This window comes from Coturnix japonica, chromosome 21 (assembly GCF_054131305.1).
Source record: "Coturnix japonica strain WE chromosome 21, WE-NBRP24, whole genome shotgun sequence".
Taxonomy (NCBI): Eukaryota; Metazoa; Chordata; class Aves; order Galliformes; family Phasianidae; genus Coturnix; species Coturnix japonica.
This window is the reverse complement of record NC_140683.1, coordinates 4,604,721-4,630,284: the sequence shown is the minus strand read 5'-3', so window position 1 is coordinate 4,630,284 and position 25,564 is coordinate 4,604,721. Positions and strand designations below refer to the sequence as shown.

The window sequence follows — 25,564 nt, the reverse complement described above, 5'->3', positions numbered from 1 at the left end:
CCCAGGGCAGCTGGGCTCTATCAGTCCCCCAAGACCCCACAGACATCATGCAAACCCCTTCTGAGTGTCAACAAAGAGCTGAAGGAAATGCTAGAACTTGGCTTTGTGTTTGGTGCAGCTGCAACACAATCAGCCTCGGGATCATCTTTCCTCCCCACAGCAGGAGAGGTGAAGCTGTGCGTGGGTACGGGGCAGTAACCCAACCCCACAGCCCCAGATAGGCGCTGCCACACGAGGGGACGCTGCTCCGGGAACTGCTGCCCACAGCCATGCAGGTGAGTGCTGAGGTGTGGGGTGTGGGCATAGCACAAGGCTGCCAGGTTTGTCCCACCAGCTCAGGGCTGGCACTGTGCAGGGAGCAGCTGGACCGGCAGCACAAGGAGCAGGAGGGGTGGGGAGCTGCCCTGGACTGAGATGGGCCTTGGTCCTGAGTGATACAGTCCAATTCTATGGGGGTAATGGTTCCCCTTTCTCACTCTTACCCCATCTCCCAGTCCTGTCAGATCAAGTACCAAGGCAGTGAGGATGCAAACTGACCTATAAGGTCATTAATATCTCCTGCCTTCAATAACAAGCTAAAATAAGAAGTGTTCAAATACTCAGTTACTCCTCAGCATTTCCACAGGTGGATGCACAGAGATTAGACATTTAACCTACAGCACATTCACGTCCATCTCAGCTTAAGCTCTCTCTGCAAGAGGTCTGTAGGAATTAAAAAGCTGTAGACTTATTAGACATGCATCTACAAGCCACACTTCCATTTTACCTGAACATATCATCAAATGTACTCTGAACGTGCTATGAAATACAATCCTCAGCACCCAGCTGTGTTTCTTTCCCAGCTGTGCAGACTCCGGACCCACCAGTGGTGCTTTGTTCTGTTCAACGTCCTGCTGTTCCACATGCTGCTTTTCGGGGCAGACTTGCTGGAGGAATACTTCCTGCGCTCATTACCTCTCTCCTACAGCGATGCAAAGACCCTGGAGATCAGGGAGCGGGCCAGGAAGCTGGACATGGCCCCGCTGAAGGCCAACCTCTCCAGGTCTTACATTGTCAGCAGCGCAGCAGCATGCTCTGATCGAGAGATATTTCTGCTTGTTCTCGTCTGCAGCAGCCCAGGAAACAGGACGAGGCGCAATGCCATCAGGCAGACGTGGGGCAATGTAACAGACACCGCGGGTTATGCTGTCCTCACCTTGTTTGCTTTAGGAAGGCCGGCTTCAGAAGAAGCCCAGCTGGAGATTGATGAAGAGTCCCAAAAGCACAGAGATATCATTGAGGGCAGTTTCATCGATCGTCCAGCAACTCAGACGCAGAAGATGATGATGATGGTGGAGTGGGTGGTGACTTTCTGTCCTCATGCAAGGTATGCTCTTAAGACAGATGAAGATATGTTTGTTGGCATTCCCAGCCTGGCTGGATACTTGCTCAGCTTAACTCAACTAGAGGATGTCTACAGTGGGAGGGTCATCCACCAGGGGGTGCCTGACAGAGACCCCCAGAGCCCCGGCTTCGTGCCCATCCATCAATACCCAGAGGAGTTTTACCCGGATTACTGTGACAGCAGAGCCTTCGTCATGTCGCAGGACGTTGTGCGCAAGGTGTACGTGGCTGCCCAGGAGGTGCCAACTTCAGTGCCTGCCGATGTCTTCGTTGGGATCTGTGCTAAGAAAGCTGGCATCACTCCCATTCACAGCTCTCGCTTTTCTGGGGAAAAGCACATCAGCTACAATCGATGCTGCTATAAATTCATTTTTACCTCTTCCAGCATGAAAGAGGATGAGCTATTTAAGGACTGGAAAGAAACAAGCGACGGGAAAGACTGCTCGCTACTGGAAACGTACTACAGCCTGGTGTCCTGCAGGGTTCTGACCTATATTGATAAGTTCAAACAGTTTAATTTAGACAGAATAAAAAACGAGGCTTTCCATTTCTCTGATTAAAATATAACTTTTGGGAAGGAAGGCTGCATTGCCTTCCACTTCTGTCTCACCTTGTACACATCAGCAATCTCCCCCCCAAGTTAGCTCTCTTCCCTTCAACAGCAAATGAATCATTAATGCTATCATGTTGCAGTAGAAAAGCATTGGATGTATTCTAGCTGCATGCCCTCCTACCTGTGTGTGAAACAAGTAAAATGAGTACAAAGAAACATGGTGTGCATCCAGTGTTTTCCTTTGTACACATAGATACACCACCAGCAACATGTAAACCATTTGGCTGTAAGAGAACATACTGTCATGTACTGAACAGATGTGGATAACAAGGGGTAAGATCTGAACTCAGAGCTCAACAAAATGAAGTGCATGTGCATACAAACACCCCTTGTTTGGCACCTCTGTGTATTTCAATATACTGTACTTGGCATATGAGCCATGCAAAACAGATGTTAGAGACTCAGAGAGCAGCCTCCATAAGCAACAGCTGAAAACGCACACAGAAGTGACTTGTGAATTGCAGAAAAGGCTTATATTGATTTCCATTATCTCATACAGAACTACCAGCACAAGAATATTACCGGCTGGAATAACCAAGCTCAACCCCAACACAAGTGCAAAGTCTTACATTCTTTTCCTTTTTAGTGCTTTTTTTTCCCATACTTGGAGGCTCACACAGCTCCTGTGCTCTCTCAGCTCACAAATGAGACAGTAATGCTGTGTTTCCCACCAGATGTTTATTATGCACACTAGGATGAAGGTGTGAGAAGTAGCATAACGTTGGCTGATAATTTTTTGTACATATCTGATCATAAGTAACAAAGCAGATCACCTGTATACAGATTAGACATTAACAGATTCTCCCCAGCCCATTCAGATCCCTGCCAGCAATGTTCTCCTGCCAGCAATGTTTTGGCAGGCAATGCTAACATCTCTGCTGCAGCCCAAATGTACTACAAGCAATAGAAAAGTTATTGGTGGATCATCCCACTTTGCTTGGCAGAGTGAGGACACCAGGCAAGTGCTTTCTACAGATGCACAGCTGACTTCACACACTAAAATGAGCCCCAGAACAGTAATTTCATGTGTTACTGTGCTCCCTCCACCTTGTCTGCAGATTTATGACCCCAACAAATCTAAGATAGACCTTCAGTGTAAAGCACACTGTGATCTTCGCTTATGGACCAACACATCAGGGGTGACAGAAGGTGGATCAGCTCATCTTGTACCTTATCTCACCATCGCCTTCAGAAAAAGATGAAGCTTCACGAAGCACTACGTTTATATTCTAATTCAACTAATGCATTTAAACATAAAGTGTTTATGTTCTTTAACCCCTTTATTCCAACTCAGGCAAATAAAATGGGTGCTTTTTTTAAATAACACCTGCGTTAAAACATTAATCCTCAATAAAACACAGTGTAAACAGTTTAAGATTTGGTTCTGAAGTAGACTTGTAGCTGGTGCTCCTTTTCAGTGAGCAAACCTAGCTGCCAAAGCCACAGTTAACGAGACAAAGCTCCCAGTTTGGTTTTACATACAACCAATCCTCAAATCAGCTTCCTTCTGTTTGTAAGTGTTTGTTTCTGTGATCCTCAGTATAAAATGTAAACAATACTTAGGATTTATTCAAACACGACTTACATTCAGCAACTTGATCAGAGAAGAGAATCCAGTCTGCACTCCCTCATGTGGGCAAAATGTTACCAGTTAGCTCTTAACAAGTTTCTGACAGAATATTTTCTATGCAATTGGCAGATATAAAAAAAATATATATTTTTTTTTCTTAAAAAAAAAAAAAAAAGAGAAACCATGGCAGCATCTGAGGTTACAAATCCTCAACATTTTTTGGCTTTTGTTTTTAATTGTACTGTGATCTACTGAGAAAACATGATAGGAACTCAAAACTCAGAACAGTTTAAGTAAACACTGACAGCTTCTGCAAAATAAGACACAGTCAGCAGTTAGCAGAACTCTTACTGTACTTGTCTCAGGACACGGGAAAATTCTGCCATGAGATTCCACAAAAAAATTACATTGTGCCCTATAAGTACTGATTTGCTCTCATGACCCTCATTTCAAACACAAAGTGTTTCATGTTCCTTTAAAGAGACGCTCACACGGCTCCTGTGTGGGGAATCTCTTATACCTTACATCTTAACACCTATCTCAGTAATGTGGTTTGTAAGAAGGGGAATTGAGACATCAGTGAGATTATTCTGCTCCTTCCACAGCCGTAGTAGAAACTGCTTTAACATAATAAGGGCCTTCATTCAAATAAGCCCTAAGCCTCAAGTAATACTGATTCCCAAAGATTTCTGCAATTGTTTTAGAGTTTACAAGGGCCTTCACCAGTTCATACTTGGCGTCCTTTGAAGCTTTGTCAGGTTCCACAGATCTGTCTACAATGTATTCCACAAACCCTGGACTGTTGAGCATCAACTTCTGAGCCCAGGCTTGATTTGCAATAGCCTAAACATGAAGACAAAAAGAGAAGAAAAATTCATCTTACTTTTAAAAACGCCCCAAAATCAGTTACACAGCAGAGAGAGCAGAAAAACTTACATGGGATATTAATTCTACACAGTATTTACACAGCTACCTTCCAAACAACAGTATTTATCACTCAAAACCAAGTACAGTTCAGTGCTTCCCTAATATTTGAAGTGAATTATCAAAGCAGTGACCTACTGCATAGGATTTCAAGGAGAAAAACCTTTGAATTAAAGTTTCTAAGAAAAGCACTGCAGACATGACCTATTTGCTATATTTTTTAAATGGTGAATGCAAGTGAGGCACACTGGAAAAGACATTTCTGACTGCTTCAGGGCTTCACATAAAATACCACCATCTGTGACTTCCACTGAAAAACATGAGACTGTATGGCAGTGCAATTAATGATCTCATCTTTAATAAAGGAAAGAAACTTACAGTGAACACCCTTAAAGCTCCACAGTGCAGATCAGGGAACGGCTGAGTACTGATGCTCCTGAAGAGTTCCAGTGGTTGGCTGGACAAGGATGTGAACCATGACTCAGTCATTCTTAGAAGGTCTTCTGTCTGCTGCTCTGGCTACACATAGCACAGAAACGTACAGATATGAAAGGTTAGTTAGAATTACAAATAGATCTTCACACAAACAAAGACCCACCAGTCGACCAGAAAACCAGCCCAACAAATAAACTTACAGGCAAGTAGAGAAGAGATGAAACAGCATCCAAGCATCGAAGCCGCAGCTCCGTGGGCGCATTCTTTGCCTGGTGCCCTATTTTGTTTAACAGATTCTGAAACCTGCTTCCTTTGAAAGTAAGAAAACAGAAAAATTCAAGCAGACCTTAGCAAAAGTACAATGTTACTAATCAGTTACATTATACAACACCCTCCTACCACTAATGTAGTTATATATAAAGCCTGAGAAAGGATACTCTGATCCACTGTAACAAAAGCAGCATAAGGTTCTCTTTGCTTCATACGGACCTAGGATGGATGAATTCAAAGCTTTTCTGTTCTTTCTGTAGACTATCCAAAGATTTCCAGAAGCAAAAGTTATTTGCCCCAGATAACTGAACAACCTTGGGAAGCTTAGACCCTACTACATCTGTGATTAGATATCCCCAATCATCTACAATGCTACAGTAGTTATCTGCTCATGCTTATTTTTCACTTAAGCTCTTCACTTTGAACTAGCAGCAAAAAAGAAAACCAAGCAAACAAACAAAAACCAGAACCTACTTCCAACCATCTGAACCATTTTATATTAAGAAAAAAATTTCAGCCATAGAGAAAAAAAAAGTGACATTGCATGACAGTTCATATTTGTCTCACCCTACTGAAGGCCACGAGATAAGGAGAAACAAAGGAATCTAAAATTACAGGCCTACTGACAGTTTGTATATTGCAGCTCACTAGAGAAGAGTGACTCAAATAACGTCTGTGACACCAGAATTCTGTCTGGGAGGCATTTTGCTCTGCCATGCCTGACAAGGCAATTAAAAAAATCACCTTATCTGCTATAATGCAGCTACTTGAAGAGACAACCTTGATTGCTGAACATGTTTTTCAACTCATTACTCTATTACAGTATTATCAATACGCTTTTTAATATTATAATACACTGAGAAAATTTCATTAAAGAGAAAGATGATACTAACTTGCTTTCTGTAAAACCTGCTTGCCTTCCACGCTTGATCCCAGGATTCCTAGCGTGTCCACAGCTACTCCAATCATGGTTGGATCGTGACTTTCTGCCATTTCAAAGACTTTTTCCATAAAGACAGGATATCGCTCACAGATCTGCTGTGGGCTGTCTACAACAGCCAGGTTTCCAAAGAATTTAATAAATCCTAAGAGAAGATAACAAGAAACAAGCCTTCAGACTAGAGTAACAACAATTGATGTCAAAATAAAAGTAAGACCACTTCACCATCAAACTGGGGTTATTATATGAGAACACTGTGAGAGGCATCAGAGAGAGCACAGAACAAAGGAACAAGCAAATATTTAGGAAGCTTCAGACCATACTATAAAGCACAACTTGGACTGTCTTTTCATAGTTCTGCTGGGAACAAGTATGTATGACATGATGCATTCATTTTTTAACAGCTACTTAATTCATGATCAAACTTCCCTCTTAAATTCTTAGAAAATCTGCAATAATGCATCAACTTCAAATGTATACTGCAGTTCCCCCCCAATCTCACCTTTGCTACCCACCTCTAAATAAATTAAGCTCATTCTTCATTTGTGCACATTCAATGTGAATTCTAATACCCGAAACACTTAAGGGCTTTTGAAACAACTTGGTAGTCTTCTCAGTTTAATATATAACACTTGCAAGGGGCAACCATGGGAAATAAGAAATGCATGATGTAACCTGGTAAGTAGAAGCCTGAGAAAGGATCAGACTCTGCACCAATGATGATGTTAGAAATCTTATCGATAATTCCTTGCTGAGCAAGATACTGACGTCCATGGGAAGTATGTGCCAGTGAGGTCACCATCTCTATGCACGTAGCTCTGTAACATACAAAGTTTATTTGGTCTGTATAAAAAGGGTTATTTTAAGATCGAGTACCACCATTTTAGCAGTCTGTGAAATCTCAAGATTGCTGTAACATACCTGACCAGAACATCATCTCCAGTCAACTCTCCAATTAAGTCTGATATTAATCCACTGTTTGCACAGTAATTAAGTGAATCTGCTGACACTGAAGAAATCTCAACGATTAGCTAAATAAAAACACAGGAGAAAAAAGTTATACAAATGCTGTGATGTCAACAACTCATAGTGATGGCCAAATACATCTTACAATGCAGACTAACCCACTACATATTAAATAAAATTTTATCTTTTCATAATTAATCAAAATGCTTGCCTGAAACAGGCTCATACAGAGTTGCAAGCTGACAGCACATTCATCTGACTTCTATTCATATTGTCTTTTCTTTAAAAGATGAACTGCTATTCCCATTAAACTCTAAATGGCTAAACTGCATTATTCCTCCTTTGTTGTGTGTATCTAAACTGACACATTACTCAGCATCACTGTCTCTTCCCCACACCAGAGTTTTCAACAGCTCTGCACAGCAGTGCTGTACTCCTCCTGCTCCCTTCTCACCTTGACAAAACAGACATGAAGAAAACTCACATAATTATAAGGACAACATTGACCCCATTCCTACCTCATACACTCTGTACCGAACAACATCATTTGTTGCCATGACATTTTTCAAGTCGCTTAACAAGCTGCTCACAAACAAGGCCTCTAAGCCATCTTGGGTTTGGGCTATTCTTGAGAGAGATTTGATGGCCTGTAAACAAAAGCAGTTGCTTGCTATAGCACAAAGGGAAGAAAATCCAGGATGACTTGATTTATTCTCAGTGTTCTTTACTAACATGTTAAATCATGCTGTTTGTTGACAATTGTAGCTCTCATTCACATTTCAATGAGAATTATTCTACTGCTGACAAGGGCTAGTATTAGTTACTGCAATCCAAACCTCTGGCATCAAATGTGGGCCTTTAAGTTAACTCACACACCAACAGTTACTGGAAGAAAATAATTCTGGATAAACGTTTTTAATCACATCTAAGCAACTTCTGAGTTTAAATCACATTCTTGATTACAATGTCTTCCAGGCAACATGAGCTCTTTTTTCATTAAGAAGGAACAGAAACTGCCATTTTGAGTAGAAAATGCATTTTGTGCAGCATCTACATCCATTTGTAGAGGAAGAAGAAAGCAACACTTACCTCTTTAGCCACTGCTATTTTCTCACCACCGATGCAATTTATTATCTGCCGTAGTAGTTCAGGACTGTTGAGAATTTCTCTAACAGCATCTGAATTTTCAACAATCCTCCCAACCTATGGGTATAATTAAATTAAGTAAGACCAAAACAGCCTTTTTTATCCTAAGAATAAAGGTTGAGCGAGCTGGGTTTCTTTATCTTGGAGAAAGTTCTGGGGAGACTTCATTGTGTCCCTCCAGTACTTGAAGGGAGCACACAAATAGGAGGGATAATGGCTATTTATAAGGGCGGACAGTGATAGAACGAGGGGGAATGGTTTTAAACTGGGACAGGGGAGGTTTAGGTTGGATATTAGGAGGAAGTCTTTCACCCAGAGGGCGGTGACACATTGGAAGAGGTTGCCCAAGGAGGCTGTGGATGCCCCATCCCTGCAGGCATTCAAGGCCAGGCTGGATGTGGCTCTGGGCAGCCTGGTCTGCTGGTTGGCGACCTTGTCAATGGCAAGAGGGATGAAACTAGATGAGCATTGTGGTCCTTTGTAACTCAGGCCATTCTACAATTCATTTTATGAGTTTTTTTCCCCCACAGGGACTGAATCAGACACCCAGACAAAGGGAATCACCATTTCTGGAGGCACTCAGAACTGAGCAGGCCAGCACCCCAAGCAGCCTGTTGTAAGCTGGCCCTACTTACAGCTGAGATTTGGCCTGTGATGACCAGAGCTCCATCCCAAACCACAGAATCATAGAATGGCTGATGTGAGAAGTGACCTGAGCAATACAAACTTGCTGCATTTTGTTCTATGGTACCTACTGTCAGTGCGGGCTTAAAACGCTCTGCTCAGAACAGCCCAAAATAAACATAAGATTCAGCTACAATTGCTATCTACCCAAACAGAGCTTTATATGTTACGGTTAGTAGGCATGTTGTGAAGCTCATACAGTGACACAGCGCACAGTAAGTACAGGAGCCTGCAGCAAAGCACCCCAACAGGTTGGGCAGCACAGCCAAACGCAGAGCTCAATTCGGGTACCTGGGATATGGAGAGGATCTTGACAGAATCATCCGGGTGGAACAGCCCCTTCCTCAGCTCCTCACGGAGGTTCTGGATCACATAGAGCGGGTCCAGGGCCTGCAGGACCCTCTCCAGGACGGCAACGCAGGCAGAGAGCTGCTCCCTGTGCGGATAGAGAGAAACCAGTCAGCGGAATCAGCACCTCACAGAGCAGGGCCGGGCCTGGGCCTGTCCGCTCACCTCTCACTGGCGCTGAGGAGGGTGAATAGCGCTGCCAGGTGCTCGTCGCTGAGGCGGGCTCGCAGGGCAGCGGGCGGCACGGCCTGCACAGCGAGCCGCAGGGCACGCAGCTCTTCCAGCGGTTCCTCACACCGCGCCGCTCGCTCCAGCAGCTCCACCACCGCATCCGCCATCTTGGTGCGGCCTACAAGCCCCGCGAGATCCACGCTTCCCCCTAGCAACGCCACCCCGTCGCTAAGGGCCCCTATCGCGTCCGCTGCGCTGTAAACAAAATGGCGGCCATGCCCCGCCCCTTCGTGACTTCCGCCACCGCCTCGGTCTGTGATTGGACGAGAGGGAGAGGGGCGGGGAGATGGTACCCCGCTCATCAAGGGCGGTGGTGTGGGGGGGTTGATATGATAATGGGGTTGGATGTAGGGTTATTGAATAGATGAGTTTGGAGCAGGCCTTAAAGGTCATTGAAGCGCTGAGAAGGCCTTAAAGGTCGTCAAGTCCAACCGTAGCTTAACCATAGTGCTATAACCATAGTGCCATAACCATAGTGCCATAACCATGGTGCCATAACCATAGTGCCATAACCATAGTGCTATAACCATAGTGCCATAACCATAGTGCCATAACCATGGTGCCATAACCATAGTGCCATAACCATAGTGCTATAACCATAGTGCCATAACCATAGTGCCATAACCATGGTGCCATAACCATAGTGCCATAACCATAGTGCCGTAACCATGGTGCCATAACCATAGTGCTATAACCATAGTGCCATAACTATAATGCCATAACCACAGTGCTATAACCATAGTGCCGTAACTCTAACAACCCTCTGCTAAACCACGGAGTGATCTGCAGTTGTGGGGCGACTTTGGGGTCTGTGATGTTGTCTGTTGCGCTCAGCCCTGCAGTAGGGTGTGTTGCATGGTGTGAGTGGGCTTTCCCAGCCTCAATGACCCCGTGTGGGCAGGCAGGCAGCAGCAGGGCAGAGGAGGAGGAGGAGTCAGGGCTGGCTGTGGGCAGCCGTCCCGGGCATCCTGCCCAGCGCAGGCACAGCAGGTGGAGGCAGCGGGACGCAGCTCTCTCCCGGCCGGGGTATGGAGGCTCTGGGCCCCCGCTGCCCCCTGCCCACCGCCCAGGGCTGCCCCCGGCCGGGCTGCCGCACCGTGCTGCTGGTAAGTGGGTATGGGCAGCAGGGGGATGGCTCTGGAGGGGCTCCAGGGGGGGCTCGAGCTGTATGGAAGCCTGTAGGAGAAAGGGGTTCTCGGGCTGCTGAGAGCAAAGTGAGTTTCAGAGGTGTTTTTCCACCGGAGGTCGGCACAAGCTGTGGTGGTGTTTGGTTGTTGTGTTTGTTTGTTTGGTTTGCACAGAGCCTCATCCACGCAGAGTCGTTTAGGGAAAGTCCTCACAAGGTGACTTTAATCCCTAAAGCTGTTTATAGCTGGCCAAAGCCAAAACAAATACATCTCCCAACCATCTTAGTCTCTAAGCTCAGCTACCTTTTTGCTGGTCAGTGCTTTGCAGTGAGATAATCACACAGCAGGCTGCTCAGTTTTGTTCACTTGAACCTTTTGGCAGCCAGGAGTTTATCTGGTCTCTCAGGTGGGAATCCTGAAGGTTCAGCCCTTCACTCCCTTGGCACGCTCAGTGCTTCTGTGCTGTCACCATTCAAACACCAACAAACACAAAAACACCAACCAGAAAATCAAAGCGGTGCTCACTGTTGTGCTGATGCTCAACCACAAGTGTGCGTGGGGATTTCCACATCACATGCACACACATCTTCCAAGGAGATTAATGATTGCCGGTGCTGAACAGGTCAGAGTTTGTCCTAAGCAGGGAATGTGATTATATTCTAATCCTGAGAAGCAAATCCAATAGCGTATCTCAGCCTGGCTGTGGGTGTAGGTGGTTTAATTTGCTGAACAGAAAGACACGGGCTTGAAAGAAATGATTGTGAGAAACCTCGTGATAACAAGGAGCGTTTCCTCAGATGGACTGAATGAGAGGAGACAACTCGTACTGAGCATCAGTCGTTCCCTGTCTTTGCGGTGTCAAGATATTTGTAGGATTCAGTCTTTACAAAAACACTCCTGACATTATCCGTGTGTCGGGAGCACAGAGCAGGGTGGAAAGAAGGAGGAAAGAAGGTCTGTCCTCTTAGTCTTACAAAACCCTTTTTGTCACTGCTGTTGAATAAGGGCCAGACGTTGTTTGTTATTAAAAAACAACAGAAGACAAAGAGAAGAGCAGCTGTGCAGAGACAGCGTGTGCTGCTGCCCCAGAGCAGGCACCCATCCTTTGGCTATTACTCAGCACACCAAATTAACCTTGCTATTCCCAGCTGAGATAATTTATGGGTAGCATTTCTAAGTGACTGTGTTTATGGCATGTGATTACTGAGAGCAGCTGAGGGGTTTGCCGGGAATGGGATGTGCAGCAAAACAACTTGTTGCCACTCCGCTGCCAGCACAAGGAAAGAGCAGGACTGTTCTGCAGCCCTACAGACTCAGGCTGCGTCAATAAGGATTTCTGTGCCTGAGCAGATTGAATTTGACTGTAATGTTCTTACCAGATAATTAAGATGAAATGAACCTAAAAACTGCATTTCAGTCCTGTCTGAAGTCTGTGGCACAGGCTGGGAGCACAACAAAACATCTGAATGCAGAAAAGAACTTGCAGGAAAGGACTAAAGCTCTGCAGGGCCTGCACAGAATGTGTTGTCCAGAGCCCCTCCTGGAGGTGCTGCTCTTCTCCATCCACATCCTTGGGGAGGTAGGGGTTCTGTCCCCACTTGCTTGCAGGATATGTCCCGGGTGCTCCTGTTTGCAACAGGAACAGCTGAACAGAGGCAACTTGGCACGGCGTTAGGTTGGCCCCATTGTGGGGGAATAAATTGCTTCGTGAGCATGTTTTCACTTAAATTGCAATGAGCACCGCTGTAATGTTGAAAGAAGACTGGAGAGCTCTTTTGAGCCAGAGATAATGTTAAGATAAACGCTTGTTTTTAGCAAATGCAACCTATTTCCCTTCAACCAGCACTCATGTGTTGCACTGCAGGCGGTGACGCTGTCTCTGCTGATGTACCCCATGCTGAGGAGCCTTGCTCTCCAGCTGCACTCTGCCATCACTGGCAGCTATGTCTCTGGGACCCACTCCATCGTCTTCATCAACTGCCTCAACGAGCAGATTGCCAAGGATATTGCAAGGTACTGAGCTGCTTCCCCTGCTTGTCTGCTTCAATTGTTTGGAAATGGCTTTTTGCAGAATGAAGCCTTTCCTTGTCCTTGGAACGGAGCTGCACTTCTCTGCTGGCTCAGGGCTCTGAGGACACCTCTGCCCAAAGTGATCCTGTTCTCCTCACTCCTCACTCCTCACTCCCTCCCTGTATCGCAGGCCCACGAACCAAGAGCTGTGATCTCTTAAAGCAAGCTGACAGTTACCTCTGAAGCCAGTGCCACAGTAACACATCAAACCAATTCCCAATTTATTCCACTGCCTTTCATTTTTAAGATCTATTAAAGCCGTGGCCCTAAATTTCTTCATCCTAATTTGGATTAAGACCCAATCCCATGTGCTCTGACATGCCACAGGCCTTCTTCTCTGAACATAACAGTAACAAATTCCCTGCCAAGCATTCGTAGGAGGGACAAACACAGTGTGCTAACATAAAAACAAATACAAATGAAGTGGTCCACAGAAAGCACAGAGCAGACACTTGTGAGGTGCACCCAAAGCCCACACCCTGCTCACCAGGCAAACTTTAGGGAGCAATATTACCTTGATATTTTTTTCTCGTTCAATGTATGAGATACACTGCATGATGTTTTGCATGCAGTTTTTCCACATATCCGTCAGTCTCTGACTCAATAGATGGTTTGTTCAAAGCAGTGAAACTGTTGACTGGGGAAATGTTTATGATGGACCATTAAGTTTCCTGCAACACCTTCTCTGAGCTGTTTTCCCTGCTATGCTCTCGCTTGCCAAAAACTCTCCCTGTCCTCTGTAAGAGCAGAGCATTCCCAAGCAGCCATTCAGGAGCTGACCGGCTACTGAAAGGGATTTTGTGTCACCTTAAATACTTCAACTGTATGAAGAAATTCAAGTAGAATCGTATCTGTGCCACTGGATGTCTCCTGAAAAAAAACCAAGAACAACAGTACATGGCTGCTGAAAAGATCCCTCTGTTCCTGAAAACACTTTGTCTTAACAGCTCTGCAAATGTTTCCCACTCTTTGTTCCTTATCTTGCAAGGAAGGGAGAGGAAGTAAATCATTCTGTGTTGCTGAGATCTGTGTACTTTGGTTGCCTTTTTACTGGTGGAGTAATTTTTCCAGGAATTTGGATGAAGGAGCAGTGGTTGTGAAGGATGACACAGGGCTCCTGCATTTATTTTCCCACCCACCTTTTTCTTGGAGCTATCGTGTGTGCTCTTCCTTCGTGTTGCTCAAAGGAAGGATCAGGCTGCGGGGAAATTTTCTGCTGTTTCTAAGAAAAAGGAGATCAGGGTTTGTGGAAACAGGTTTGTACCATCTCTAAGAAATAACTTAAAGCCCTCAGAGGAAACTCGTGGCCCAGCCAGAGATGTGGCCTCTGCCCTGTACCTGCTGTTGGGTGGTTGCATCCCACGCAGAATTCACTCAACACCTGGGTAGTCCTTGAACTGCTTCTGCCTTAGGCCTGTGTGCATCATTTCCTTGGCTTTTCTGCTTATTAATATTTCATCCATCTCCCTTCACAGACTATTATTTAGTGTGGCAGGGACAAAGAAATACGCATCAGGTACCCAACCCAAAGATACCATCTATTATGCAGACATTCTGCACTGCCCACGTTCAGCATCTCACAGTGTTTCCTGTTACCATGGTGGCTGCCTGTTTCCACCCAGCTTGCCAGAACAAAGTGCAGGATATCGGTCAGGATTGCAATTTGCAGGGGCAAAGCAGAAGCAATTAGAAGGTATTGAAAAGGCTCGAGAGTCTTGGAAGTTGCAGATGGGAAAACAAAGTGATTTGTGCCATGTGTCCTACATGATGAGCACAGCAGGGAGATCTTCATTCATGCTGCTGCTGTTTGTTGGGCTGCAAATTAACTCAAGATGCTTTACAAGCTTTAAGTGACTTGAGCTGCACGTGGCTGGGGCACACAGCCTCCTGGCACAGCTGGCCTTCAGCTCCTCTGACTTGACCATGGACACAGCTCTGTGCCAGGCACCGCTCCCTGCTGCTAAAGATTGGGGCAGCTCTAGGGACAGTTCCAGCCCCAGGCCAGAAGGATATGAGCCAGAACAGCCCCAGCTGGAGATCACTTTGCTTTCCCAGGGTAATAATGAGCCCAAGTCCATGTCTCCCATCTGCTGCATGAGGCAGCATCAAAGATGTTCCTGCAAGTCACAGCGAGCTGAGCAGCCCTGACCCTCTCCTCTCTCACCCAGGGGCATCATGGACAAGAAGCTGGCTGCCTATGTGAACATCCTGCCCAAGAGCTCGGCCTTGTAAGTTGGGCTGCTGTACTCCAACAGAGGAGGGGACTGGGACTGAGCTGCACAGCCCACCTGCTCCATCTGTTTCTCCTCCCCACCCCATGCAGCAGACACCGCAAGCCTCCAGGTGCCTCCTCACATGGGGACTCTGCATGCAGATGAAATCACTGTGGCCTTCTGGCAGCGTTTTTGCTTTGAAAGGTCATATCTGACTCACAAGAAACAGAGCTCCACTCCTGCAGGGAAAGAGAGGGAAAAAGTGTGGTGCCGTGCTCAGTATCCCACTGCACTGTGCTTCCTGTACAAGACGTCTTCCTGCCTTATTCAGAGGGAACTAGGGTTAGGGTTAGGGTTCACCTCACCTTGCCCTGCTACCCTTAGCTCCCTCAGACCTTGCACAGCAAGAGTGGTCCTGGTCTTAGAGCTCCAAATGTTGTATCGAGCATTTAGGACCAGTGATGCTTCTCCAGCACCACTTCATAGAGGAACAGCCACATGCAGGGAGCGCCAGGGAGATCAGCAAGGCTGTACCCATAGCCGGATGTGCTGATGGTTCTTTCCTTTTAAATACAGGTATTTTTGGAAAGGGCAACTGGAAGAATCCACTGAAATCCTGCTGGTAAGTGACAGTTCTCCAAGTCACAGCAAATCCCATCCCAGAGCCCAAGCCAAATGGGGCTGCAGGGTGGCATTGAAACCGAGTACCCCCAGGCTCATGGCAGTGGTGCATGGGGGGTGCAGTGGAGATGTGCCTTCAGGATTGTTCCTTCTCTTTACTCTTTTTTCTTTACTCTCTGCAGATAGTAAAAACAAGGACGTCCAAAATAAGTGAATTGTCCAACTATGTCAGGTGAGCATGGGGCTTCCTATCTGCAGTATGCAGCCATCTCGTCCTCAGGCTTTGGGTCTCCTCGAGACCAGTCCCACCCAGGAGAGCTCTAAGGCACTGCTGGGTACATTCTGGGAGCCAGAAAAGCTCCAGCACAGCACCAGCTGGGAGCAGGCTGCTGGGAACATCAGGCTCCCTGCATGGGACAAGGAGGGCTTCAGGGTCTGCAGGTCCCCCCCATCTGCAGATTTCCTGTCCACCCCACGCGCTGAGTGCTGAGCACAGCTGGTGGCTGTGGTAAACCTCAAACTCAAAGCAGAATTCCCACGTGGCACAAAGTGCTTTGAAGTCAGGGGGGATGGCCCGGGGCAGGGCCCACGCACCACGCTGCTTCCTGCACCGCCAGCCTGTTCCTGCTGTGGGATGTGGCTGTGGCACTGCGCCGCTGCGTCTGTTTCCACTTTAGATCCATCCATCCCTTTGAAATCCCTGAAGTCATCAGCCTGCCTATCGACCAAGGAAACCCCCTCTACCTCAAGTGGATCGGAGAAAACGTCCCACGGGATTGAATGAACAGCCCAGAAACCTCCCTGCTCTTGAGGAGACGCGATGAGACAAGTTCTGCTGGTGTCTGTGCACACAGTGACACAGGGGAGCAGCTCACACCCCCAGGGGTGTGCTACAGCACAGGGCATAGAGATGGGGAATGTCATTTGAACTTGAGATGTCCTCTCCCTGGCTTGGCCCTGGAGGCAGCACTGCAATGGGGAAGGTCACCACGGGGCTGCTGCTGCCTGGAGGTGCTGGCAGCACTGCCCTGCAGCACCTGGGGATGGTGCAGCGGGTGCCACTCACACACATGGCACTGGCTGAACCTCAGCGAGCGCCCTGCCTGTCAGCTGGGCTGAGCTGGGCAAAGCAACCCCATTCAGGGACCCAGGAGCCAGCAGGGCAAAGCCTCGCTGCTTTCTCCCCAGACCAAGCTGAGCCTTAGAAAATGATGCTTGTGTTGTGTAATTGGATGCAAGTTATGAAATAAATCTATTGTGTGGCTGGGAAGGGAATAAACCAGAGCATTTCCTACCTGCAGCCTCATGAGTCATTGCAGTGCACGGTGCAGTGAGCAGGGCAGGTCCTGTCAGGGCTCTGTCGGTGTCCATTGCAGGTGGTGGGGATGCGATGCAGGCACTGAGCTGTGCCCAAAGGCTAGTGTGTCCCCAGCAGCAGTTAGAGGTAGTGCAAGGAGGGCTCCCAGGTGCAGGAAACAAGATAGCAGGGAAAATGGTCACTGGGCTGTACCCATGCACAGCTGTTTGCATCGTCCTGCCATCCCTGTGCTTAGCAGCATTTCTCTATAGCACCACCCAGGCATGGGGTGCTGCCCAGGGCCATGCACTGACCCCTCAGTGCCACAAAGAGGCAGTGATGTTAAAAAAAGAAGAAGAAAAAAAGACTTTATAATTGTACATCAGACATATTAATTACAACTTGGATATAACAAGAGTCGGTTATTACAAGCAGCAGCCTGAAACCATAAATCTTTAGAAGGTGCATAGAGTCATTATAGTATCTATTATAACTAATGCAAAATATATTCTGAAACAAAAATACTTTTAAAGGCTCCATATTCAGTTCTCTGCAATAGGCCAGGAGGAGAGGAGAGGGAGAGGAGGAGGAGGGAGCTGCCAAGCTGGGGTCACCCATGTTCTCCCAGCACATCCCATGGGGTTGGTCTGGGTGCAGCTCCTGGCAGCCCCCAGCCCCCCAGGCAGTAACTGGGGTAGTCACCTGGGCTCCATAGGCACTCGTGATATGGAAATACATGGTGCTCCCCACCAGGCATGGTGGGGTCTTGGCAGCAACCTCTGCCAAAACACTGGGGCCTCTTGGAGGCAGCTCCATTCAGATGAATAGATGCAAACTGCGCCGTGGCTGCAGCTGAACAGAGCTCAGCACACAGCTCTGCACTGAGCACTGCCCCAGTGGCACAGCATGAAGGCGTTGCAGGGCTTTGCATTGCTGTGCCCAGCACTCGGGGTGTTGCAGTTCACACACATCAGCGGATCTTAGAAAGAACCTAATGATTACATCTGAGAGTAGAACTTAAAAGGTTGCTCCTGAACAAAGTGACTGTATTGCTTTAGACAACAAGGGGTTCTCATTCTCCTTCGATATAGAAAACACATGGTGAAGCAGCAGCATGCCCACAACAGGGACAACCCCATGGGCTGGGGGAGCACCCTACTGCCTTTTTGGTTTCTTGGCTGGTTTGGCACTGCAGAATGGGCATCTCAAGGAATGAAGAGCAGTCCGGGTGGTGCCCGCTCTGGTTTAAGGCACATGTGTGTGTTTGGCTGAGCCATGCCAAGAGGTGATTGTTTGGGATGGGGAATGCAGCACATCCAGGCCATGGGATGGGGTCTGAGCCATTTGTAGGGTGTCCTCCCCTCAGAGCAATTCATTCCTCAGATGAATGGGTTTGGCATGAGAAGGAAAAGCCCATGGAAGGGCTGCGGCATCACCTGCCATTTCCTATGGTGTAGGGATGAGCCATTGAGCTCCATGGTGTGACAGCAGTGGTGCTTTAGCACTGGGTCCCTGTGAGACCACTGCTCCAACCCAGACATGGTGACTGCAGGCTGAGCCCACACGGAGCCCACGCAGCCCCCGTGCTCCAGAAGGGGCCTGAGCTGCCCCACTCCTCTGGTGCCTCTGGTGTGACTGAAGGCTGAAGCAGGACAGCGTTGCTCTTTACATATACGGGACTGATAAAATAACAGTTGTCAAAGGAATACAATAAAAAGGCAGAGGGGATCTACCCCTCACAGCTCCAGGCAGCCAGGGTGCCAAACACGGGGCATCCTCCTCCTCCTCTTCCTTCTCTTCCTCCTGTGCTGCACCAAGGCCTGGCTGCACCCAAGGGCTCAGCTGTCAGCTCCAGGAGAGGTGTTCGGACTGGAAGGATGGGGGCTCAGTAGGGGGTGGTCCCTTCCCACTCCACCAGGTACTGCACTTTGCCCTCCAGCGTCACACGCCGTGCCAGCACCTGGTACTTCTCCCCGCACACCAGCCGCCCCGCAGCCCCGAAGTAGCTGCTGATGGACGACTTGAGGTGTGAGAGCGACGAGTCGTCCTCGCTGATGCTCTCAAAGGTGTGGCTGTCGATGCCATCATCCGGACGCTCAGGCCCATACATCATCTCGCTGCCCTGGGGGCTGCCCACTGCTGGCTGCCTGCTTGCAGCCCCACTGCCACGCTTGGGCCGTGCCAAGGGGGGGGTCAGGACTGTCTGCTTGCGCTTACGGCTGCCCACCGTCCTCCGGCTGCGGGACAGGGAGAGAGGCAATGGGGTGCTGTGAGGGGAGATAGAAGCTCCTCAGGAAGGGGGTGAAGGGGCTGCAGCCCTCACCTGGACTCGCAGGACAGGCTGGTGGTGGCTGAGCCCGAGGTGCTGACAGCATCCGTGGAGTCCACGTCAGAGAGGAAGGTCTGTCCCGAGCTGGCGCTGGGATGGAGGCAGCGTCGGCCCCGCGGCCCCGCACCTCAGAGCTCCCCCAGCACCACAGCTGGGCAGCACTCACCTCTTCAGGCTCTGAATCTCATCCAGTGTGAAGTCAAAGATGCTGGCCAGGTGGTGGTTGGTGCTCCAGGCGGAGGTAAAGTCGCTCTGCACCACAAAAGCCATCACCTCAACACCACAAAGTGGCTCAGAACCCCCTGCCCATCCACCACAGCTCTCCCTCCCCCATGGCCATCCCAAAGCCCGCAGGGACTCACGCTGGGGATGGCGTCCTCCAGCAGGAACTTGGCCCTTTTCCGCCGCACCACACGCCGCTTCTGCTGCTGGAGCTGCCCTGGGAGCAGGCTGTAAGCAGAGATAAAAGGCAAGACATAGGGCTGGGGCTGCATAACAGTGCTGGGCAGCTCCCACCTGTCTTTATGGCTGCGCAGCACTCACCTGTCCTTGTGCACATATCTGCTCTTCCCTCTCCTCTTCTGCTCACAGGAGCCGCTCTCACCCGGTGCCTTCTCTGGCAGCACTTTGCTGGGGGGGTTTGGTGGGACGCGGATCCGCAGGCGGAAGATGCATTTCTTCTTCTTGATCTCCTTTCCACAGAGGAACCTGTGGATGCAGCAGCCTTCAGCCTGGGGGGGAGGAATGGACCCCAGGAGGGCAGAAGCACTCCGTGCACTGTTCCATTCTCAGCCCAGCACTCACCTGCTCTTGTAGCTGTTGAGGGCATTGAGTAGGTGGGGGCCACGCTCAGACACAGGGGTACCTGTCAGCTGTGGGGAGACACGAGCCTGAGCTCCTCAGGGCAGGATGGCCACCCAGCCCCTTCTGGCCCCCTGCCCCCTGTGTCCCTGTGCCCCTGAGGCTCTGACCCTTCACACTCAACACCCACAGGCGTTACCTTCCCGAGCTGCAGAGGGTCCCAGTGGTGGTTGACGAAGGCCAAGATCTCCTCAAAGTCAAAGTACTTCTTCTTGCTCTGCACACCCAGGTTGTACAGGGCGAGATGGACCACGTCTACCCTGCGGGAGTGACCAAGGCCAGCAGGTCAGAGAGCAGTGAGCAGTGAGCAGCCCACTGCCAGCAATGCTGGCCCAGGGCACAATGACAGCAGCTCCGTGTCTTGAGACCCCACATCAGCCCCAAGGAGCCCAAGGATGCACCAGTCCCAGGACAGACACTCAGTGTTGCAGCTTTCTTCCAAGCTCCAGCCATGCGCTCTCAGTGCACTCCATTACAGGAGCAGGATGGCTCTTACTCACACACGGGCTGTTTACAAAACATTCTCTCCCGTGGGACTTCACACTTACATCTCCATAAGTGAAAGCCAAGCAGCACATCCTTCAGGATCTCCCTTCTGCACCCAGTGCTTCTCTATGCAACACCCCCAGTGCAGCTAGCAGTGTTAAGATATTTTACATAGTGCTTTCAGATCATCAAGGTACACTATGGAGTACCACAGAAACTTATATTTAATCTTAAAACTCAATGGCTCGTTCCCAAATGGCTTTTTGCAGTTATCTCCTGGTGAAAGCATGCTTTGGCTCCCTGACAGCACAGCACAGCACACTGGTGCCCCACAAACCCAATGGGGACCCGGCACAGCACAACGGGGCCACGTCAGTTTCTCACCATCTCAGGGGCAGGCGCTTGATGTACTCAGGTCCCTGGTTGCACACGGAGCAGAAAAACACATAGAACCTGGAAAAGAGTGGGGATGGAGAGCATAAGGGGGGTGGGATCACCCTGCAAGGATGCAGCATCTGCCCTTGTGTGGAGATGCAGCCGGGACCTGTCGATATGGGGACGTACCGATCCCCGAACATCATGGGGTCACTGAGGCACTGAGTGCAGGCTTCATGGAACCACTGCCGGCAGCGGAAGCACTGCAGCATCTTCAGATACCACCTGGGGAGGGAGAGGAGCCAGTGCCAGGGAGGGCAGTGTGAGCTGCCCCAGCCAGGAATGAGCCCTCCTTGGCAAGGAGCTGCATGCAGACAGTGCAGGACAGAGCAGGCAGCAGAGCCGCCAGCCCCAGAGAATGACCCTGCAAGCAGAGACTCTCTCTTGGAAGAAAATCACCCATAAAACAGGACAGAACAGCCCCTCAGCAAGGCACTGCTTACTCGCCAGGACCCCCGCAGTAGCAGTAGCACTGCTGTTGGTTGGTGCGGTGCGGAGAGTCCCACTCCAGCAGGTCGGGGTTGTAGGACAGCACCATCTTGACGGCTTGAAGTGTCCTGGCAATAGCTCCCTTCTTCAGGGCACCCCCCTTCTGTGGGAGCCAGCCGGACAGGGTCAGCACTGAGACCACAGCCCATATCGCAGCGCCCCACAGCCCCACTCACCCGCACAGCCAGGGCAAAGATGCAGCGGCGGCAGAACCAAGGTGTCCCCAGTGGGCCCTCACTGCTACTCGCCACTGGGACATGGCACTGCTGATGGTAACCTATGGGACAGCTCAGGGTCAGCATCACCGAGCTGGCTGGACACAAGCAGGACGCAGCAGGACACGGAGCCGTGTGTCTGCACTCACCCAGCCCGCACTTCCCACAGATGAGGATTTCATTCTTGGGCCCTGATGTCTTTCCCAGGCAAATGCTGCACTTGGGTTCCTCTCCAGGGACGCCGGCTTGAGGATGGAGAAAGCAGTGATGGCCCCACGGTGCTGCCCGTGGCACATGGGCTCCCAGGGAGCAGCAAGCAGGGCACGATGGGCTGGCACTCACCATGCTGGATGTCCTTCCAGAGGACCCAGTACTTGGAGTTGTCCTCAAACGTCACCAGGCAGCTCTGCTTGGAGCCGCTCACCTGCAGGGACACAGCACAAAGAACCAATGAATGACTGCTCCTACTGCCTGCACTCTCCTCTTTCCCTGGTGCCATTTTCCCCATCTCTCAGAGCTGCTGGAAGGTGGGTTTCAGGGTGGATACCCAGCTAAGACATCAATCCCCATCACTCCAAAGACCACAGTCACTTCAAGGCACAGACCAGCATGCTGTGAGCTGACCCAGGGAACGGCACCTGCACCAGGTGCACTTTGGATGCCCTCTTACCCTTCTGAATTCCCTCTTTACCCTTCTTTGTGCCAACTTTACCCTTCTAGATGCCCACCTTAGCCATCTGGATTCCTTCTTACCCTTTTGGATGCCCATTTACCCTTCCGGATGCCCCCTTTACCCTTTTGATCTTCCCCAGGTAGTACAGCCCATCGGTCCAGCGGCACAGCACGTACTGCCCCTCGCTCAGCTCCCTGCAGCTGCCGCCCCTGCGCCCGGCGGCTCCGTGCACGTCCCGGGTGATGGAGCTCAGCGTCCCGTTCTCCATCAGCAGAACCTGCGGGGACGGAGCCGGTCGCCCATCAGCAGCAGCGCGATGCGCCCTCGGGCCGAGCGAGGCGCCCGCTCCGTAGGTACGGGGTTGGCCCGGACGCTCTCGGCATCGGCAGCTTTAAATCGATCGCCAAGTCGAGTTGTCCGTTTCCTTCCGCGTTTTTGCCATCGGAAGCGCTGGGGGAGCGGGGAGCGGCGCGGGCAGAAGCGGGTGAAACCGAGCGGCCGCGTTTCGCCGCTGCTGCGTGCTCCGAGCGCGGGACGGAGCCCCGGCTGCTGACAGCACCGCCCCGACGGCACTTTCCCCCCTCGGGGCTCCGTGCGGGGTCGAAGCGATCCCAGCGCCGCTCGTACCGCCGCGCTGCCCGGGATGAGCCCCGCGGGGCCGCCGCCCAACTCCGAGACAGCGCGGTACCGGACGGAACCGACCGCACCGGGCAGAACCGCGCGGCACCGCACGGAGCTCAGCGCCGCCGCGCCGGGAGGTGACGAGCAGCGCAGCGGGGAGCGCTCCGGGAACCCGCAGCCCGCAGAGCCGCCCCGGGACCTCACCGACACCGACACCGACACCGGGAGCGGCGGCACCTGCCGGGCGGGAGCGGCCCCGCAGCCCTGAGACCCTCCGCCATTGGTTCATTCAAAGGCGCTGCGGCGCCGCTCCGTCCCGTCCTCGTTCCGTCCCGCCCGGCCCCGCCGCCCCCCGGCCGCCCCCCGCCGCTCCGAGCCGCGCTCACCGCTCGGTGCCGCTCCTCCGCCGCTCTGCCGACAACGGGGCCGGCTCAGCGCCCGCCCGCTCGGGGGCCGCCGGGGCAGCAGCGGGGCGCGGCGGAGCGCGGCGGGGGCAGGGCGCGGGGCGCCATCTTCCCGCTCTTCCCGCGGGCATTGACGTCCCGCTTATGCAATTAGAGCGGGGCCGCCTCCCGGAGCTCCGAGCGGAGCGGCACGGAACGGCTCGGAACGGCTCGGAACGGCACGGAGCATCCCGGGATGCCCCAGACGCCGCCCGGCCCCGCGCCAAGGAACGGCCCGTGCTGCCGCTCTCCGGGATTCCGGGAACGTGGGATCGTTTTTCTCCGAATCCAAAGAGAAAAAAAAAACAAATCCAACAACCAACCACCCAAATCCGTCGGTGCACGAAGCGCTGCGGGCGGCGCCGAGCAGGAGGAAACGGAGTTGGTTATTTGCGAAGAGCGCTGCCAAAATAAAGAGCCGTTTCCAGGCCTGCTCGGGGTCGGAGCTCAGCGCTCCCTGCTCGTCCCGTCGCCCCGCTCAGCGCTTCCCCGCAACCGACGATCGTCGCGCACCTGCGGGGAAGCGGAGCGAGTGGAGCCGCTCCAGGAGCATCGGTGTTGGAGTCACCTCTCGGAGGCAGCAGCGGGGCTCTGAGCTCTTCGGACGAGTTTCGTCGTCGTTCCCTTTTGCAAAGCGGAGCCTCCCAGAACCGCTGGCATCGCGCTGCGCTGCGGGCGGCTTTGCACGGGCTCGAGAAACACGTGGGGCCGCCGACTGCCTCTGCGGGGAGTGAGAGCGGGGAGGGCAAAGTGCGGGTTTCGGGGTGATTCATTGCATTTTGGGGTGATTCATTGCATTTCGAAGCTCCTGGATGGGAGCGCTCCGGCATCCGTGACAACGGCAAATGCAGCACGTGCAGCACAGCACCCAAAACCCTGCGTGGGATTTCCTGAGAGATCCAAATAATCAAAAGGAATGGTCCAAATAGTCTTGGGTTGCCCTTGTAGGGGTCAGAGATCATGCAGCACCACGCTGTGCTGTGCTGTGCCATGCAATGCCATGTTGTACCGGGCCATGCCGTGCTGAGCCGTGCTGTGCCTCCTCCCAGCTCCCCGAGTTCAGGCCATGTTAGCAGAGCCCATAGGCAGCCAAAACCTGACAGCTCCTTCCTGCTGCCTGCAGCCCCATCCTGCACAGAGAACCTGACACATCTTCCAGGCGCCCCACGGCGGAGCCCTGCGGTGAGTCACCGTGTGCAGCCGTGAGTCACCACGGGATTAAAATAACTCCTGCACCAGAACTTTGCTTGTGGGCAAACACTGCTGCACTTTGCAGCTCTGCTCTGGCTCACAGGCAGCCGGTCTGGGCATGAGGTTGTGGTGCTGGGACAGCAGTGCTCTCCGTGCTCCTCCTCAACCATTGTGGTTGTGAGTGCAGCCCCCGGATCGTTGGCCATGGAGTTGTGGGTGATGTGAGAGGTCAGCCAGGCACTGGGTGATGCCCAAACACTGCTAATGAGTGGGGACAATGTCACTGATGGGAGCACCCCACAGTGGCAGTGCCCTCTGGGCTTGTTTGAACACCGCTGACCACGGGGGTCCTTCACTGTCATTGCATTTCTGATGCAGCCCCTGCAAAGTGGTTTGCACAAAACCTCTGTAGCACGTTGTCCCACAGCCCCACGCTGCCCCCAAGGCCTCTCCCCACAGCCTGTGTCCATGGAGCAGGGAGCTGAGGGCTCCAACGCTGTCCTTCCAATGGAGCTCTGGCAGGAGCTTTTCCCCACACTTTATTTCCTTTGCAAACAGGATCGGGAGGAGGGGTGGTGTGTTGGCTCATCATCAGAGGCAAGGAATAGTGAATGGAAACCCAAACACGGAGCTGACCCAGAGCACTGCCGGGCCTTGAGGTACAACGTGCAGTGAGGATGCACATTGCAGCACACACAGATAACAAGGCTCCATAACTCCAACCACCCCAGTGCCACCTCCACCCACAGCTTCAGCTGGGTGAATACAGCCCATTGGTGTGAATGGGAGCAGCCACAACAAGTGGCATTTGGCCACTGATGTACCTCATCATGACCAGTGCTTCCCACAGCCCTGCAGGGCTCAGGGACCATCCCCCAGCGCCATCTCCATCAGCCAGCACAGGCAAACTGGGATCCCAGCAGCTGTGAATGGGGATACTGAGGTGTGGCTGTGATGAGGGGTGGTTCCATCTGACATCCAGC

The 25,564-nt window shown here is 51.1% G+C and overlaps 4 protein-coding genes across 13 annotated transcripts; 2 read left to right on the top strand and 2 right to left on the bottom strand.

The window, feature by feature from the left end:
* The first annotated feature begins 127 nt into the window (after nucleotides 1-127).
* On the top strand, nucleotides 128-3,747 carry B3GALT9 (beta-1,3-galactosyltransferase 9). The gene is made up of 2 exons (XM_015879372.3): nucleotides 128-275; nucleotides 843-3,747. The coding sequence occupies exons 1-2, from the start codon at nucleotides 270-272 to the stop codon at nucleotides 1,941-1,943; spliced, it is 1,107 nt and encodes a 368-aa protein (XP_015734858.2). The 5' UTR covers nucleotides 128-269; the 3' UTR covers nucleotides 1,944-3,747.
* On the bottom strand, nucleotides 2,656-9,639 carry PSMD5 (proteasome 26S subunit, non-ATPase 5). Of its 2 annotated transcripts, none has more exons than XR_014936158.1 (10): nucleotides 9,445-9,639; nucleotides 9,223-9,367; nucleotides 8,191-8,304; nucleotides 7,620-7,748; nucleotides 7,057-7,166; nucleotides 6,811-6,978; nucleotides 6,089-6,280; nucleotides 5,126-5,235; nucleotides 4,869-5,009; nucleotides 2,656-4,409 (listed from the first exon to the last, which is right to left on the bottom strand). XR_014936158.1 is itself a non-coding variant. In XM_015879371.3 (10 exons), the coding sequence occupies exons 1-10, from the start codon at nucleotides 9,615-9,617 to the stop codon at nucleotides 4,152-4,154; spliced, it is 1,515 nt and encodes a 504-aa protein (XP_015734857.2). In that variant the 5' UTR covers nucleotides 9,618-9,639; the 3' UTR covers nucleotides 2,656-4,151. The 2 variants fall into 2 exon arrangements, 1 of the variants encoding a protein (XP_015734857.2); XM_015879371.3 differs by having other exon boundaries at nucleotides 6,811-6,953.
* Nucleotides 9,640-10,484: 845 nt separating this feature from the next.
* Nucleotides 10,485-16,835, top strand: LOC107321802 (protein CutA homolog). 4 transcript variants are annotated; one of them, XR_014936159.1, is made up of 7 exons: nucleotides 10,485-10,616; nucleotides 12,502-12,650; nucleotides 13,779-13,963; nucleotides 14,876-14,935; nucleotides 15,497-15,542; nucleotides 15,724-15,773; nucleotides 16,219-16,835. XR_014936159.1 is itself a non-coding variant. In XM_015879143.3 (6 exons), the coding sequence occupies exons 1-6, from the start codon at nucleotides 10,539-10,541 to the stop codon at nucleotides 16,319-16,321; spliced, it is 486 nt and encodes a 161-aa protein (XP_015734629.3). In that variant the 5' UTR covers nucleotides 10,485-10,538; the 3' UTR covers nucleotides 16,322-16,835. The 4 variants fall into 4 exon arrangements, 3 of the variants coding, with proteins under 3 accessions (XP_015734629.3, XP_085377026.1, XP_085377027.1); XM_015879143.3 differs by lacking the exon at nucleotides 13,779-13,963; XM_085520900.1 differs by lacking the exons at nucleotides 13,779-13,963; nucleotides 14,876-14,935.
* Nucleotides 16,836-17,180: 345 nt separating this feature from the next.
* On the bottom strand, nucleotides 17,181-24,043 carry PHF19 (PHD finger protein 19). Of its 6 annotated transcripts, none has more exons than XM_085520889.1 (15): nucleotides 23,904-24,043; nucleotides 22,448-22,603; nucleotides 21,996-22,077; nucleotides 21,803-21,898; nucleotides 21,615-21,715; nucleotides 21,393-21,541; nucleotides 21,079-21,174; nucleotides 20,899-20,967; nucleotides 20,168-20,288; nucleotides 19,972-20,039; nucleotides 19,711-19,875; nucleotides 19,530-19,617; nucleotides 19,334-19,419; nucleotides 19,162-19,257; nucleotides 17,181-19,105 (listed from the first exon to the last, which is right to left on the bottom strand). In XM_085520889.1, exons 2-15 carry the CDS (start codon nucleotides 22,592-22,594, stop codon nucleotides 18,724-18,726), a joined length of 1,746 nt encoding a protein of 581 aa, XP_085377015.1. In that variant the 5' UTR covers nucleotides 22,595-22,603; nucleotides 23,904-24,043; the 3' UTR covers nucleotides 17,181-18,723. The 6 variants fall into 6 exon arrangements, with proteins under 6 accessions (XP_085377015.1, XP_085377017.1, XP_085377016.1 ...); XM_085520891.1 differs by having other exon boundaries at nucleotides 17,181-19,075; XM_085520890.1 differs by lacking the exon at nucleotides 23,904-24,043 and adding an exon at nucleotides 23,334-23,642 and having other exon boundaries at nucleotides 17,181-19,075.
* Nucleotides 24,044-25,564: the final 1,521 nt, after the last annotated feature.